General features: G+C 51.6%; 1 protein-coding gene across 2 annotated transcripts in view; it reads left to right on the forward strand.

The window, feature by feature from the left end:
• The first annotated feature begins 340 nt into the window (after nt 1-340).
• Safb (scaffold attachment factor B) overlaps nt 341-16,093 on the forward strand; it is a 29,718-nt gene continuing 13,965 nt past the window's right edge. Inside the window, exons 1-5 of one of the 2 annotated variants that reach the window (XM_038321068.2) lie at nt 341-770; nt 3,944-4,028; nt 11,796-11,860; nt 12,306-12,515; nt 14,542-14,604. In XM_038321068.2, coding sequence (XP_038176996.1) covers nt 582-770; nt 3,944-4,028; nt 11,796-11,860; nt 12,306-12,515; nt 14,542-14,604 — 612 coding nt within the window. In that variant the 5' untranslated portion in view covers nt 341-581. The remainder of the gene's footprint in view (nt 771-3,943; nt 4,029-11,795; nt 11,861-12,305; nt 12,516-14,541; nt 14,605-16,093) is intronic. The other variant, XM_038321069.2, reaches the window with a different exon arrangement.

Below are 16,093 nucleotides of genomic sequence, written 5' to 3' on the forward strand. Positions count from 1 at the left end.
TCGTTTCTGCCGAACGCGCACGCGCACCTCGCTGTCGTGCCGCTTCCGGCGCACGTCCGAGCTTTCGCGAGCCTCGCTCCTGAGGATGCGCATGCGCAGCAAGTCGTAAGCGCCGGTCTTTTTTTTTTTTTTTTTTTTTTTTTTTTTTTTTTTTTTTGCATGCGCATGCGTGGCCGTCCCGAGCCTGGATAGCCTCTCGCTTCACTTCACTGCCGCGCACGCGCTCCGACCCAGCCGGCCGCCCCGCACCTCAACGCGCAGGCGCAGCAACCGCCAGCGCGCATGCGTCGCGGCTCGCGGCGGAGGGAGACCCGGCGGGACGCGCCTGCGCCTTCTACACCGACGCACTCACGGCGCTTGTGCAGAGGCGTCGGAGCGCGTCCTTCTCGCGCCGGGCGCGCCTGCGCAGTGACGCGGTGCGCCTCAGGGGAGGCTGGAGCGGTTCCCTCTCAGGCGGCGCCATTTTGTGGTAAGAGTGCCGAGATTCAAAAACATAATAATAATAATTCCAAAAAGCACACGCACGCAAGCCCACCGACCCGGTTCTGTGTGAAGTGGGCGACGGAACCAGGGTCCCTGGAATGGCGGAGACTCTGTCGGGTTTAGGAGACGCGGGTGCGGCGGGCGCGGCGGCCGCGAGCTCCGCGGCGTCAGAGACCGGGACGCGGCGGCTCAGCGACCTGCGGGTGATCGACCTGCGGGCGGAGCTGCGGAAGCGGAACCTCGACTCGAGCGGCAACAAGAGCGTGCTGATGGAGCGGCTGAAGAAGGTGAGGTTCGCGGAGACCCCGCGGTCACCATGGCGACGCCCACCGCCGGGTCCCGGGCGGCTCGCGGCCTCCGCGCCGCGCGTTTCCGCTCGGGCCCCACGGACGCCGGGCCGGGGATGAGTTCGAGTCCTGACGCCGCAGCCGTGCGACGGGCCCGGGTTCGGGTGACGTCGCGTTCCCTGCGCTACTTATCCCCAACCCCAAAGGGAGATGGAGGGGATTCTGCCAAGGTCACTCGGCAGGATTCGAACCCAAGTCCCTATTCGATCCCCGAGGCCGGACAAGTGTGTGTTTGCTTGTTTTCCGGGAAGACATACAGTGACCCGTGGGAATAGGAACCCTCAGAGTTCATATAGACAACCTGAGGGCATAGCCCAGGGGGTGAAAAGAAGAAAAATTTTTAACATTTTGCCAGGACTAGGTTGGTACGTGCTGGGAGGAGAAAGAACGTTTTGTCAGTGATAAGCAAGTCAGCCTTGCTGCAGAGGGAGTTCAAAACCACCCTAAGTTGCCGAGTTCAGGGCTAGCGAGAGGGTGTCCAAGGGCAGCTCGGATTACAAGGCAGGTGGGGGGAGATGAGGCAAACCTGGGCAATTTAGCAAGCTTGTTTCCAGATAGAAAGCAGGGACCAAGAGCTACTCTCGGTTGGTAGAGTGCTTGTCTTGCATAGGCCAAGTTCTGAGTTCTACCCCAAGTGCCTCCTGAGGCCGGGAGTGCACACCTGTCAGGGGTGGAAGATGAAGTTTGAGGCCCTCTCTCAAAACAATAGTGTTTTGTTTTGTCTCTAAAAAGAGGGCTGGTTGTGTAACTCAGTGGTAGCATGCTTGCCCAACACTACAAAGGCCCTCAGAGCCATCTCTGCCTTAGCACACACAGTTGGCTGTGGTTAGGTTGGAGTCACAGAACTCCGGGACTGTGCCCCAGAGGCAGGTGGTGGGGCATCTCTACTGCCCGCCTTTGTGGCTTTGTTCAGGAAGACCTTTAGCCCCTCTGAGTCTATCCCTTCAGAATAATGAGTGGCTAGCAGGCCACCTTTTAGAGTAGAGCGGAAGGTCACGTGAGCACTGGCTTGGTGTGCAGGCTGGGGCAGGTAAACAAACTTGTCTCCTTGGGCCACCTTTTGTCATTTGTAGACATGGACTCTGAGCCCCACCCTGGAGATGCATACTTTGTGTGTGTGTCACCTTAGGAAGCTGTCCCTCTAGCTTTTGGACAGTGCCTCCTGCCTGTGCACCCCTGCACACAGGAGCAGGAGACTTATTCTGCCTTCCTGGATCCTTGGCTGTTCAGAGAAGATGGCGGGGAAAACAGGAGGAGGCAGCGATGTGAGGGCCTGCGTTCTGTCCCCAGCATCCACAGAATAGGCTAGGTTGGTTACAGTCCAGTGCTCAGAGAGACAGGCAGACCTCTGGTCCTCACTGGCTGATGTAGCCAAGTCCTTCAGGACAGCTGAGGTGACCCCCTGGTCTTTGACCTGGCAACACGCATAGTACACATGTGGGCATGTAACATACACCCGTGTAGGAGAGGACCAGGGTGAGCACTCCACCCTCTGAACCCTACCCACTCGTTCTCTGTGGATGGACATTGCGTCTTTACTGGACTAGTCAAGAAGTTCTCTCATGGTATCACAGGACATTCAGGGTGTGGGGAAGGGTGGTTAGGGTGATGCCGGCCTGCCAGGGAGACACACAGCAGCCTTGGCAACACCAAGCTGAGGGTGGGCTTCTGGACACTGTCCTCTTGTCCAGTCACTCTGTTGTGTGTCTGTGGTTCTGTCTCTCTGCCTCTGTCATCCAGCTGGTAACTGTCTCTCTGGTTTTTTTTTTTTTTTTTTTTTTTTTTTTTTTAATGGGCAGAGGAGCAGCTGGTGGAGGGATTTGCTGAGGTGGCCTGGGAGGGGTGGCCATGTTACATCACCCCAAGGGATGAAATGAGACACCTTCCCGTAGCTTGTCCCTCACCCTGGGGATGTTTGAGAGCGACTGTCCCCAGAGAGAGGGCAGGGGCTGCTGATGGCGCTTTTCTCTTGTCCCAGGGCCTTGCTCCTGCTGCTTACCTCTGTGCCCTTCTGCACCACAGGAGGCTGCCCAGGGTCTGGGAAGAATTGCCTCAGCTCGAGGCCTAATGGAGATTTGAGGACACTGTTAGTGCTCGCGCGCTTTCTCTCTCTCTCTCTCTCTCTCTCTCTCTCTCTCTCTCTCTCTCTCTCTCTCTCTCTCTCTCTGGGGACAGAGACTTTCAACACCACTAAGATGAGGGGGCATGCTTGTGGGAAGGTGTTTCGTTTCATTCCCTGGGGGCAGTGTTGACAGAGCTGCAGGGGAGAGAGGCCTCAGAGCCCCAGGTGGTCCTAGTGGCACAATTGTTACTGATACACTGGCATACTTGGTGCCCTGACTGTGCAGGGCCACTGCTGAGCAAATGACATCCTTGGGTGTGAAATGGGACTTCTAGAGAGTTTCCACTATATGTCACAGGAGGGGATAGCAAGGTCTGCTGCCATGAGCAGCCAGTAGGTCAGTGTGCCTTGAGGGTCTGGAAGGAGCAATTAGGCCTAAGGAAGTCTGAGTGTTGTTCTGGGGATACAGGAAGAGGAGAAGCCTGCAGCTCTGAGCACTTGCCTCCATGCCTCGAGGAGTCCTCAGGACAGCCTGGAAGCAGTGCTGGCCACTGCCACTGGGGCCATGCGTGCTTGCTGGGAACAGTACTCAGAGCACAGGTGTTCAGATCTCCAGCACCCCATAGAAAGCTGGCAGCCATGTACACCTTTGATGCCTGGTGCTACCCAGTTCCACATTCAGGGAGAGAGCCCGTGTTGAGGGGCCAGGGTGAAGAGGGCACAAGTACCTACACAGGAGAAAGAAAAATGAGAGAAACAAAGCAGAGCTGCATTGCTTTAGAAAAGCCACCAGGTAATGGTCCCAGGACCCTTGTTCCATGTACAGCAGGTTAGCTGTCTGTGGGGCGGGGTGGCAGATTGCAGCACCTGGGCTCTAAAGCCCTGAGAACCAGCCTGGGCATAGGGTATCCTTTGTGGATGGTATGGAGCTGGGAACTGCCCCGTGTTCAGGCTGCAGACTCAAGTGAGCCTCCTGGCTCCTCCTAGAACTATGGGGTTGCCTTGCCACCTGCTGTTTTATTGGTTGGCTTTTCTCCTGCTGTCTCTTTAGGCCATTGAAGAAGAAGGTGGGAATCCTGATGACATCGAAGTCACCTCTGAAGGCAACAAGAAGATGCCTAAGAGGCCCAGCAAAGGTATGGAGCCTCTGGGCCACAGTCAGTGCTATGGGTGCCCTGTGGGTGCAGAGCCTTCAGAAAGCTGATGGAGGAGTGTCTATGTGTTACTTTAATTGGTTAATAAAGAAACTGCCTTGGCCCTTTAATAGGACAGAAAATTAGGTAGGCGGAGTAGACAGAACAGAATTGTGGGAGAGAGAAAGCAGAGTCGGTAGTGCTACACAGATTATTAAATATGGATTAAATCAAGATATGAAAATTAGACAATAAGAGGCTAAAACTAATGGGCCAGGCAATGTTTAAAAGAATACAGTTTCCATGTAATTATTTTGGGTGGAAAGCTAGCCGGGTGGCGGGACGCAGCCCTGCCGCTCCATCAACAGGAAGCCCTGCCTGCTTGTCCACAGTCCCCTCTGTCACACAGGACCTGAACGTGTAATGGGAGTGGATTGGGTATGGTCCTTCAGCTTCATGAAGAGAGCCTCTTACTGCCTCACCTGCTGGAAAATAAGGCCCCTGTAATACCAGACCACCACAGACACAGCTTGTTTAGAACCCCCAAAGGGAAAGCTGGAGGCCACTACTCAGCATGTGCCCATCCAGCAGCCCCCTCCTAGGCCCAGCTCCGCCTCTGCCTTCAGCCTGTGGGGGCTGCTCCCCAGTCAGTCCTCTGCCTCATCCTGCTGTGTATCATTTTTCTGAAACCTAAGGGACTTGACAGGATCAGATGGGTTGAGGCTGCTGGGGACAATGTTTTAGTCACTGTAAGGTGGGGATCTTAGTTGGTGGGATGGAGTGGCACAGTGGTGATATGCTGCCCATGTGGGCCTGTGCTGGAGGGAGTTCTGCTGCCCTCTCTAGCCTAAGGTTCTGCTTTGGCCTTCTGTGGGTAATGACTTAAGATGGCCCTGCTAGGGAGTGCACCCAAGAGTCTCCTATTTTTTTGCGTTTTTAGTAAAAGCAAATATTTGTTCTGATGTTTTGCCAGATGTGTGAGTTTAAGTACAAAGTTATGTGTGAGTTTAAGTACAAAGTTGACATTCCTTCCCAGTCGGAGCTGGCACAGTATGGATGTATACACCTCCTGTGTGTCGGGTCACTTTCATGCATGTGTTTTCCTTGAAACCTGAAAGTAAAAAAACAAAAACAAAAAAACCACACACATACACACAAAAAAACCACCATGGTGGTTCAAGGTCAGCCTGGTGTGTCCAGCTGGTTTCAGGGCCAGACCTGTAACACAAGGGCCTGCTTGTTGGGGTTTTTGTCCTGCCTGGTCCCCTAGCTGTTTAGTCCCAGAGAAAAACACAAAGGTCTCCATAAATTATAAATTAATTGGCCCATTAGCTCAGGCTTTGTATTAGCTCTTATATCTTATATTAGCCCATTCTAGTATGCTAGCCACATGGCTCTGTACCCTTTTTAGCTGTCTGGGCGGGACTGCAAAAAGAGCTTCCTTCTTCCCAGAATACTCCTGTTCTTCTTGCCCCACCTCTACTTCCTGTCTGGTTGTCCCACCTATACTTCCTGCCTGGCTACTGACCAATCAGCGTTTATTTAAAATATGATTGACAGAATACAGAATTGTTTCACACTACAGACCTCCAGGATAAGACTTTGTCTCAAACAGAAAAAGCACTGGTCATGGCCTCAGCCTTGGTGCAGTGAGTGAGAGCCCTGCTGTATAAGTGTGAGGGTGAATTAGAAGCCTTGGCCCACAGACAAGCCCGCTGTGGCTACTGCTGCTATGCCTCAGCCTAGCTTCCAATTGTGTGGGAGACACCTGCTGTCCTGCCCACTCAGGCATATGCATCACACGCACATCTGTACTGTACACAGATTGGTCTTGTTCTTTAAAATCCTTATTGCTTGTTTTTTCCCTCAGCATGGCAGGAACATTTTTCCAGCAGCTGGTTCTGTGGTGTAGTGATGGGCACTTGCCTAGCATTTCCAAAGCCTTGAGTCTTGACACCAACACATCACACCAAAGCAAGAGGTTCACTGGAGGCAGAGGCAGGTTAATTGCCATAAGTCTGAGCCACTGTCCCAACACTGTCTCAAAAAAAAAAAAAAAAAAAAAAAAAAAAACCACATTGGGGCTGGAGAGTGTACATATGCTCCTGCAGAGGACCTGAGTTTGCTGCCCAGCACCCACATCAAGTAGCCCACAGTTGCCTGTCAATCCAGGGGACCTAGTGCCTCTTCTGGCTCATTGAGCATCGGCACATGTGGCAAACACACATGAGTAAAAATAAAAGTGTAGAAAAAACTACTTGATCTTATGGACGAGTTAACTGAACTGTTTTGTTTTTTGAGACAAGGTTTCTCTGTGTTGCTCTGGCTGTCCTGGAACTCACAAGAGATTACCTGCTTCTGCCTCTCAAGTGCTGGGATTAAAGGCGTGCACTACAACTGCCCTGCATGTTTGTTTTTTAATTGTGTGTGTGGGGGGGATGGGCCATGCAGATGAATTCAGCATTCACAGAGGCCAGAAGATGAGTCAGGTTCTCTCTGGGGTCTGAGCCAGGAGCTGTCCCCCTAGGAGCAGTATTTACTCCTGACCACGAGCCACGTTGCCAGCGTCCATGTTCTTTTATATATATACATCCTTTATGTTCTGTGCTTATACATACGCTGTGGCTTGTATCTGGAGGGTGGAGGACAGCTTTCAGGAGCCTCTTTGTCTCCTTCAACCACGTGAGTCCTAGGACTCGAACTCAGGTTGTCAGGGTTGATGGCAGCTACCTTTACTCACTGTTTTAGTGTTCAGTTCTTGAGAGGAGACCCCATGACCACAGCAACTATTAAAGGGTAAAGCATTTAATTGAGGGCTTGCTTACAGTTTCAGAGACTCAGCCCATGATTGTCATAGCGGAAAGCAGACAGCATGGTGCTGAAGCCCCAGCAGTTACACTGGGCCTACTCTAGGCTTTTGAGTCCTCAAAGTCCTCCCTCAGTGACACACCTCCACTAACAAGGCCAAATCCTTCCCAGACAGTTCCAGTAACTGAGGAATACAGGAGCCTTTAAAAATATGTGGCACGCCTTGGGGCTGTTTTTATTTGAACCATACCTGCTGTCTTTCCAGCCTTTGGCCTCATTCTGTTTGAGCACACCTGTTCTCTGGGCATCAGTGTGCCCAAATGTCACTCCATTGCCCTGAGGTGGGGGGGAGGGGGATCCACCTCTTGAAAGTTTGCTGTTGCCATTCCTCTGGATGTGACTCTAGTCTGGTCTTGAACCTCTGGGCTCAGGTCCTCTTCCTGCTTCAGCCTTCCAGCTAGCTGGGATGGCAGGTGCTTTCTGTTATTCTTTTGGTCCCCGCCCCTTTCCACGCCCACTCCCAGCGACCTCTGGTCTCTCCGAGTCATCCTGAATTTTCTCTCTTCCCTCTCCTTCTCACTGTCCCCTTTTGCGTGTGCACACGCGCCTGTCCCCCCCCCCCCTCTTTCCCTCCCTCCTTTAATAAAGCTTTATGCCTATTTTTGTGTCTGTGCCGTTAAGCTGCCGCCACCCCCATCTGCCGCCGCCATTCGCCACTGCCTGTTCACGTGTGCTCACCCGCTGCCCTGGTCACACGTGTTTTGTGAGTCTCTGCGCAGCTACACTAGCCCACTGGGCTGGCAGCTACGCACAGCTGCCCAGCTACTATCTTTTTAAGAACAAAACTTTCCACCACATCTGGCAAAGGAATATGTATTTTTTGCAAATTCTTTAAATAGAAACTCAGAATCAGGAGAGCTGGCATTCCAAAGTAGGGGCTGACATAGAATCTGCTGTAGCCCAGGCTGTTCTTCGTTTGGTAGTGTGGTCTGGGTTGATCCTGAAGTCCTAGTCCTCTGGCCTCTCCCTTCTTGGCCCTGTAAATGACATCTGGTGAAATGCACCATGTTCTTCACCCTTGCCACCTTCGGTGGTTGTTTGTGGTGATCTCTGTGCAGGCGCTCTGCAGTTTGCCCAGGCTGCTGCAGCTGGGCTTATGTGCTGTGTTGTATGTGTTGCCTGCCTGCTGTGGCTGTCTGTCAGAGGGACTGGACTGGCTGTGGTTGACAGGTGCTCTACTCTGAACTAGAAAGGCCCTAGCCCTGTTACCAGGTGACAGACTCTTTGTGCTCTTGATAATTTAATTGTGTGCTTTGATTCTGCACATTGTGTGAGGGCATGAGTGGGGGAAATCCAGAGCGTTTTAGAAAGATCGCTCCTCCCTGTCACCCACCAGAATACAAGGTACCAACCTCCCCCAGGAGCTGTTGGCTTTGCTCATTCTAGCACTTCACTAATACAGAATTAGAACCTCAAACTGCTGCAGCCCCCGCTCCACCTTGGAGGGCTGGCTTTATCTGGACCTATGCACTGCTTGACAGGGCTGCTTTGGAGTTTATGTTTTACACATGCATTTGTGGCCAGAAGACAGGGGTCTGTTTTCTCCTACCTCCAACTGAGTTCAAGATTTTTGGCTGAGAAGTGACCTTGCTTCGCGAATGAGCTCACTGGTTTGAAGTTTAAGAAGGGTCTGTCTCAGGTTATCACGGTGCTCCTCCATGGTAGGTTTTGCAAAATCTTACAGAGTCAGTGTGAACCCGATTGGAGACGAGCGCGGTTGTGCTGGCTTTAATCCCAGCACTTGGATTTATCAAGAGCAGTCTAGTCCACATGGCAAGTTCCAGGACTGCCTAGAGAGGCTCTTTCTGTCTTGGGGAACATGATTGGGGACACGAGGCCAGTGTGTCCTGTGCATGGCCTCACCCTGTGCTCTGCTTTGAGGGTTGTGTTTAGGGTTAGTTTCATGCTCAGTGAAAAATAATCTCAAGAATCATGCTTGGATTCTGTAGTGGATTGAATCAGAATGTCCCTCATGGGCTTGGGCATTTGAGAACTTGGTCCCTAGTTGCTGCAGCTATTTGAAGAGGTTGAGGAGGTATGGCCTTGCTGGAGGTAGTTTGTGACTACAGCAACAGCAGCTTTGAAATTTGAGTCTGTCTGTTGATCTGTGGTCATTACCACCCCCCACCTCCCAGCTCAGCTGCCTGTCCTTGCCCCTCTACTATGCCTGTCCTGCTGCCATGCTTTCCTGCTAAGATGGGCACCTCTGCAGCCAAAGTCAACTCTCATTGGGTTTACTTTTGGTCATGATGCTTTGTCACAACAGAAAAGTAGCTGATAAGGGTTTTGAGGTAGGGTGTTGTAGTGTTGGCTGGCCTGAAACTTACTGAGTAGTCCAGCTGGGCTCCATATACAGCAGGAGACTCTGCCTTCCACACATATACACATTCAAGCCTGTTCTGGAACTAGCTCTTGTAGCCCAGGCTATCCTCGAACTCCCAGAGATCCGCCTGTCTCTGCCTCCTGAGTGCTGGGATTAAAGGCATGCGCCACTACCTCTTGGCTCGTTTCTTTTTTTTAAGACGAGGTTTTTCTGTGTAACAGTCCTGGCTGTCCTGGAACTTGCTCTGTAGACCAGGCTAGCCTCAAACTCACAGAGATCCACCGGCTTCTGCCTCACAAGTGCTGGGATTAAAAGTGTGCACCACCACCGGCACAAATTTTGATAAGGAAGCTAAGGAATCCAGCAGCCCCGAAAAGCTTACTGTAGTAGAGATAAGGCCAAGTGCCATAGCTAGATCATTCCATACTGTTCCAGAGCAGTAAGGAAAAACCCTAAGTGAGACTCAGGGAGTTTGCTGTTGCTCCACTCCTTGGAGGGAAGAGCTACAATAACAATATGCCACTTGCCCAGGCTGTCAGCTGGTGAGTGCATGTGGCTGCCTGTCCACAGGATGGATGAAAGAAGAGAGGTGCACAAGATCCAGGGCCGGGTGTTGTTGGGCAGACGTGAGGCTCCAACTGGTTTGCTGGCTGATATGTTCTTAGAGATCTGTGAGAAGGGTCAGTGGGTAAAGGGATTTCTGTCAAACCTGGCGGCCTGAGTTCGATTCCTGGGACCCACTTGATGGAGAAAACAAACCCCTACAGATTTCCTAGTACCACTACGTGATACATGTGTGGTGTGGTGTTTATCATGTAAATGTAAACTTGAAAATCAAAACTTCAAAAAGTATTTTCTTCACAATTAAGTGAAATGTAAACCCTGAAAGATCTTGGTGCACGTGGCTGGTGAGGTAAGGAGAATGGAGAAGAGCCAGTTCAGGTATTGTCCACTAGAAGCTTCATCAGTCTTTACTGATGGGTAGGGAACGAACCTTGTAGTGTGAGGTGGGATTTGAATGAGCCACACTGGAAGTGAAGTGAGAATACTTTGCACAAACCACTGGACTGTGTAGATTTGAATTTAGCCTGACCAGATAGATTCAGACTGTAGCAGATGCTTTTCAAGCTTGTGGAGAAAGGATGGAGAGATGGCTCAGCGGTTAGAAAGGATGCCTTTTTTTGTTTTGTTTTGTTTTGTTTTGAGGCAGGGTTTCTCTGCGTAGCTTTGGAGCCTGTCTTGGCATTTTCTCTGTAGACCAAACTGGCCTTGAACTCACAGAGATCTGCCTGTCTCTTCTTCCCTACTGCTGTGATTAAAGGTGGGCACCACCACCACCACCTGGCTAGAGTAGATACTTTTAAAGATGGTGAGGGCTGGAGAGATGGCTCAGCAGTTAGGGCGCTGGCTGCTCTTGCAGAGAAACCAGCTTCCATTCCCAGCACCTAATTGGTAGCTCACACTCATTTCTGATTCCTCCACAGGCACCACACACAACGTGGTGCACAACAAAACACCCATGCACATGAAAATAAGTGGGTAAGTTTTTTTGCTTTTTAAAGAAGGCCAGGTGGACCAGGTGGTGGTGGTGCACACCTTTAATTCCAGCACTTGGAAGGCTGAGGCATGGGGATCTCTGTAAGTTCCAGGACCTGTCCTCAGTGTTCATTTTAGTTCACTGCACCTATGGGTGGCCAATAGCTGGCTGGCAATTGCCCAAGTGGTGCTGTTTTGTTGGTTTGGGTTTGAACACAGGCTTAGCATGTAGCCTAGGCAAGCCTCCAACTAACGATTCTTTGCCTCAGCCTGAACATTGGGGTAGTAGAGCTGAGGAGGTAGCCCAAGTCAGGGTGTGAACAGCCCAAGATGGCATCTGATACCCTGAAACTGGAGTTGCAACTAATGGTTGTGTGTCCTGGGAATTGAACCTGGGTCCTGTGCAAGAGCAACCAGTGAGTGCTCTTAACCACTGAGCCAGCTTTCCAACCCCTATTACATTTTGGTTTGTTTGTTTGTTTTTTTTTTGTTTTGTTTTGTTTTTTTTTTGTTTTTCGAGACAAGGTTTCTCTGTGGCTTTGGAGCCTGTCCTGGAACTAGCTCTTGTAGACCAGGCTGGTCTAGAACTCACAGAGATCCGCCTGCCTCTGCCTCCCGAGTGCTGGGATTAAAGGCATGCGCCACCACCGCCCGGCTGGTTTGTTTGTTTGTTAATGTGTGTGCATATGTGGTCAGAGGTACACTTGCTGAAATCAAGACCCTCCTTCTACCATATGAGTTCCAGGAATTGAACTCGGGTGGTCAGCCTTGGCAACATGTGTTTCTTTTCCCTGCTGAACCCTCTTGCTGGCCCAGCATGTGCATCTTTTGCTCACCTGGGTTCCATCTTTGAGGTGATTCTCTATTCTGTCAAGTTGATGGTAAGCATCCCAACCACGGTGCACTGAGACGCCACCAAGACCCAGCTAGGCTGAGAGGTCAGGCCTGAGCAGTGAGCTGAAGAACTGGGGGCTTGCAGAAGCTCAGGCACCAGCTTGCAGAGCACAGACTATTGCCCTCATATCCACGTGCTGTCTCTTCAGGGAGGAAACCAGAAGACGAGGGTGTGGAAGACAACGGGCTGGAGGAGAATTCTGGAGATGGGCAGGTATGTATCACCTTTTCTATTGATGAGGAGAGGTGTTGACAGAGATTTCTGTCCCACCCGGTCTTTCAGTCATTCAGTCCCAAAGAAATACACAGAGGCCTACATTAATTAGAAATTTGATTGGCCTATTAGCTCAGGCTTCTTATTAACTCTTAAAACTTACATTAGCCCATAATTCTTGTCTGTGTTAGCCACATGGCTTGGTACCTTTTTCGGCAAGGCAGTCACATCATGTTTGCTATATGTCTGGCTTTCTCTGGGTGACAAATGAAGACTGACTTCCCTCTTCCCAGAATTTTCATTGCCCCGCCTTTACTTCCTGCTTGGCTACTGGCCAATCAGCGTTTATTGAAAATACAAGTGACAGGGTACAGACCATTGTCCCACAGCGAAGAGGGAGAGCCATAGTGGTAGTGTGGTCATGACAATGTTCCCTGTGTCGCAGGAGGACGTGGAGACCAGCCTGGAGAACCTGCAAGACATGGACATGATGGACATCAGTGTGCTGGACGAGGCTGACATTGACAGTGGCAGCGTGGCCGACTGTGTAGAGGAGGAGGAGGAGGAGGCCACCCTCCCCGAGGGCTCGGCAGATAGCACCGAATTGGTGGAAGGCGACTTGAAGAGGCACCCAGAGCAGCTGCAGGAGCATGCTGTAAGCAGATGGCACCATGTGGGGCACTGGGTGGCCGAGTAGGCTAATAGGGACAGCTGCTAATCCCTGTCCCGTAGGGGAGCCTGAGCTGTGGTGTGAAAGAACAGCCAGCTGGTGCAGTTACTTGTGGCTCAGAACTGCTTGCCCTCAATCAAGGTGCTCAACCCTGATAAAGGCTTCTCCATGTGAAACATACGTCAGACCATAGCAGGGTTGTGATGGCTTAGATCAGCATGCTAGGTGCTGGGTGCCATGTTGCATCCTCAGGCATAGACACTGTCATCCTGGTGCTAGAGGAAGGAGTGTTGGTACAGCTGCTAGGACATCCCCAGGTAAATGATGTGGCTTTGATGAGTATCAGTTCAACAGGCGCAGGGTCCCAGGCCTCTCGGCAGTCTGTGCTGAAGGATTTATGGGCACATGGTTGATGTCTGTCTGGAGACAGGAGAGTGGGCCTCTGGCCTTTTCAGGACCTTAGATCTCCTGCAGTGAGCATTCTGTCCCCTCCTGTGAGAACCTACTGAGCTTGCTTTTGTAGGCTGCACACTGGCTTTGAGTGGAGCATTTGATCTTATACTGTTAGGATACAAACAGGGTCTCAGAATCTGTTCCTAAAAGCCACAGTCCAAATGCGCACTGGGGTTGGGGGGGTGGGGTCCCTGCCTGCCACAGATCAACAGAGGAGGCCAAGACTTGGGAGCACGCTGACTTACAGTATGAAGGACTCAGGGCCACCTGGGAGCATCTGTGTGAAGTGTGCCAAGTGCCAGTCTCTGCGACCTTACACAGGCTATTAATTCTTTTTGGGCTTTGGTCACCAAAATTTCAGGTTTGATTTGTAAATGGTATCATGATCCTTGCCACACACCTGCATCTGTGATAGAAGTTTACAAGCAAACTGTACCTGTCACTGCCTCTCACCATTGCTCTGCAGCGCCAGAGGTCAGGGTCACAACCAGGCATGCTTGGCCAGCCCCAGGCCTAGAGTGGTCGCCATGCATCCAGAGCAGGGGCAGGGGCAGGCTGGGTGCACGTGTAGCTGGGGTGCTTTTTGGTATATGTGGCTCTCATGGTGGGAGATAGTTGTATCTTGGAAAGAAAGAGGTGAGGCTTGGTCTTCAGCGAATGTTCTCTGTGGGTGAAGAGCCTCTTCTTGGTGGGGGTCCCTTGCCTCAGTTGGTGAGCTGCCACTTTGATGGAGGACTCCCATTGGCTAATAAAGAAACTGCCTGGCCCATTTGATTGGCCAGCCCTTAGGTGGGCGGAGTAGACAGAACAGGAAGAAGGAAGTGAGGTAGATGGCTCAGTCAGATGCCACGCCTCTCTTAAGTTAGGCAGACCGCTGTGCCTCTCCCAAGAGAGAGATGACAGATGCAATGAAGCTCCAGCCCAAGATGGACGTAAGCTAGAAACTTCCCGGTAAGGCACCACTTCGTGGTGTTACACAGATTATTAGATATGGGTTAGTCAAGATGTGAGTAAGAGGCTGGAAGTAATGGGCCAGGCAGTATTTAAAAGAATACAATTTGTGTGTTGTTATTTCGCATGTTAAGCTAGCCGTGCTGGAGCCAGGCAGGATGAAAAGCAGGCCTGCCCGCAGCACCTCACTACAGAATGGCGAGATGTGAGTAAGAGCCTGAAAATAATGGGCCAGGCAGTGTTTAAAAGAATACAGTTTCTGTGTAATTATTTTGGGGCATAAGCTAGTCAGGAGGCCGAAAGCAGGGCGGCGGGAATGCAGCCCACGACTAATCACTACACCACTTACTCTCCTGTGATGTCACAGGTGGGTTACTTGCTGCCGAGGGCTTCATAACCTAGACTCAGACAAGAGGGTGGGTGGCAGGCTATGTTCTTCAGCCCGGTTCTAGAGGCAGTTTCCAGAAGATCGGCCAGGGGCCTGCTCTTCTGCTCACCTCTGGAGTCCTGACAAGCGCTGTCTTCCACCTTGCCATGCTGGGTGGTGCACAGAGAAGATGTGTCTTCTCACCTACGCAGTCATAAACTTGGCTCTCCCTTTCCACAGGTAGATGACAAGGAAGCTATTAACAACGTGGATACGTCGTCGTCCGACTTCACCGTCCTGCAGGTAAATTGTCGCACGTCTCAATTGTACTCTCAGAATAGCCCCTGCTTCTAGAAACCACCTCAGACATGCCTCATCGCTTGGCAACCACACCAGCTAGGGTCACCTTCCCAGACAGTGAGTGCTGGAGTCCTTGAAGGACATGCCTGCGGCCTCAGCAAAGTTGGAGACATGCTACTCTCTGGTTGCAAGTGGTAAGGGCCTTGCCCGAGTCCTTGCCTGGAAGAGGCTTAAGGCCAGTGTTGTTCTGTAGCTGCCGAGTGAAGGTGAAGCCCCTGGCCCACCCTGGTGTGGCAGGACAAACACCGATGTATATAGCCCCTTTTGATTTTCCTCCAGAGTGGGGATTAGCGTTGGCACTCTGAGATGAGGATTGGGGTACCGAGCTAGTGTGGGGGCTTCCTAAACTGTAGCCACATGGCAGCTTGAAGGCCTGCTTAGTTTTCAGAAGCTGTGGCTACCATCCAGCACCTTACTTGACTGGAGATGTATAGTTGTGGGGCTAAGCTTTGTGCCTTTATGTCTGGGGCCACCCGGTCTGTAAGTTCACTGTTAGAAGAGGATATTGGGATACGGTCTCCCGGAAGGGACGGGGATACAAGGGTGAGGGTTGAAACACTGCCATCTTCTGCTGCTTGTGGGGCAGCTCCTCACAGACACTGCCCAGGTTTCCCAGGTAACTGTGATGGTTGATGTTTGGTGATGTCCATGCAAATACTAAACTTTAGAATCAGCTGGGTGTGGTGGTGCACACCTTTAATCCCAGCACCCACGAGGCAGAGGCGGCAGATCTCTGTGAGTTCGAGACCAGCCTGGTCTATATAACGTGTTCCAGGCCAGCCAGGGCTACATAGTAAGACCCTGACTTCAAACAGGAGAAAAAACGAAGAACAAGGTGAGCGCTAAGGGGTGAGGTGGGTCCTGTGCCTCCTAGGAAATGCTGTGAGAAAGAGAGCATTGGCCTATGGTTTTCTGGCTACCACCTGCACCACTTGAGCAGAGGTGACTTCTGGGCAAGTCGTTCCATTTGTTTCATAGAAGTCACCACTTAGAGCCTGTGCAATGAAAAGGAACACCCATGTCTGTCTACCTTGGCATCTTATTAACATGAGACACTACAGGACATCCCTTCAGGTATCGCTCTGCCACACTGCTTCTGTGTCCAATTCTAGAGCTCAGTTTGAAGTGTAGGCTAGTCATGTGGGGGAAACAGCCAAACCCTCAGCCTCCTGAAGTGTTCAGCTTGGACCCGCAGTCTCCATTGAGGGCTGGGACACTGGGGAACAGAGCTGAAGGAGTGACAACTGTCCCAGCCCTCTCAGGAAGCCTCCCTTTTAAGAGCACATAGAGCACCAGCTTGGGGTACAAACCCACTCACAGTCCTTGCCTCACACAAGCAGCCTGTCTCAGCCATGCCCTTCAAGGCCAAGGTCTGCTGGCCTGTCTAAAGGACACTAGCAGTGACACCTGTGCTCATGCCTAGAGCCCAGGG

Source organism: Arvicola amphibius, chromosome 1 (genome assembly GCF_903992535.2).
Source record: "Arvicola amphibius chromosome 1, mArvAmp1.2, whole genome shotgun sequence".
NCBI lineage: Eukaryota > Metazoa > Chordata > Mammalia > Rodentia > Cricetidae > Arvicola > Arvicola amphibius.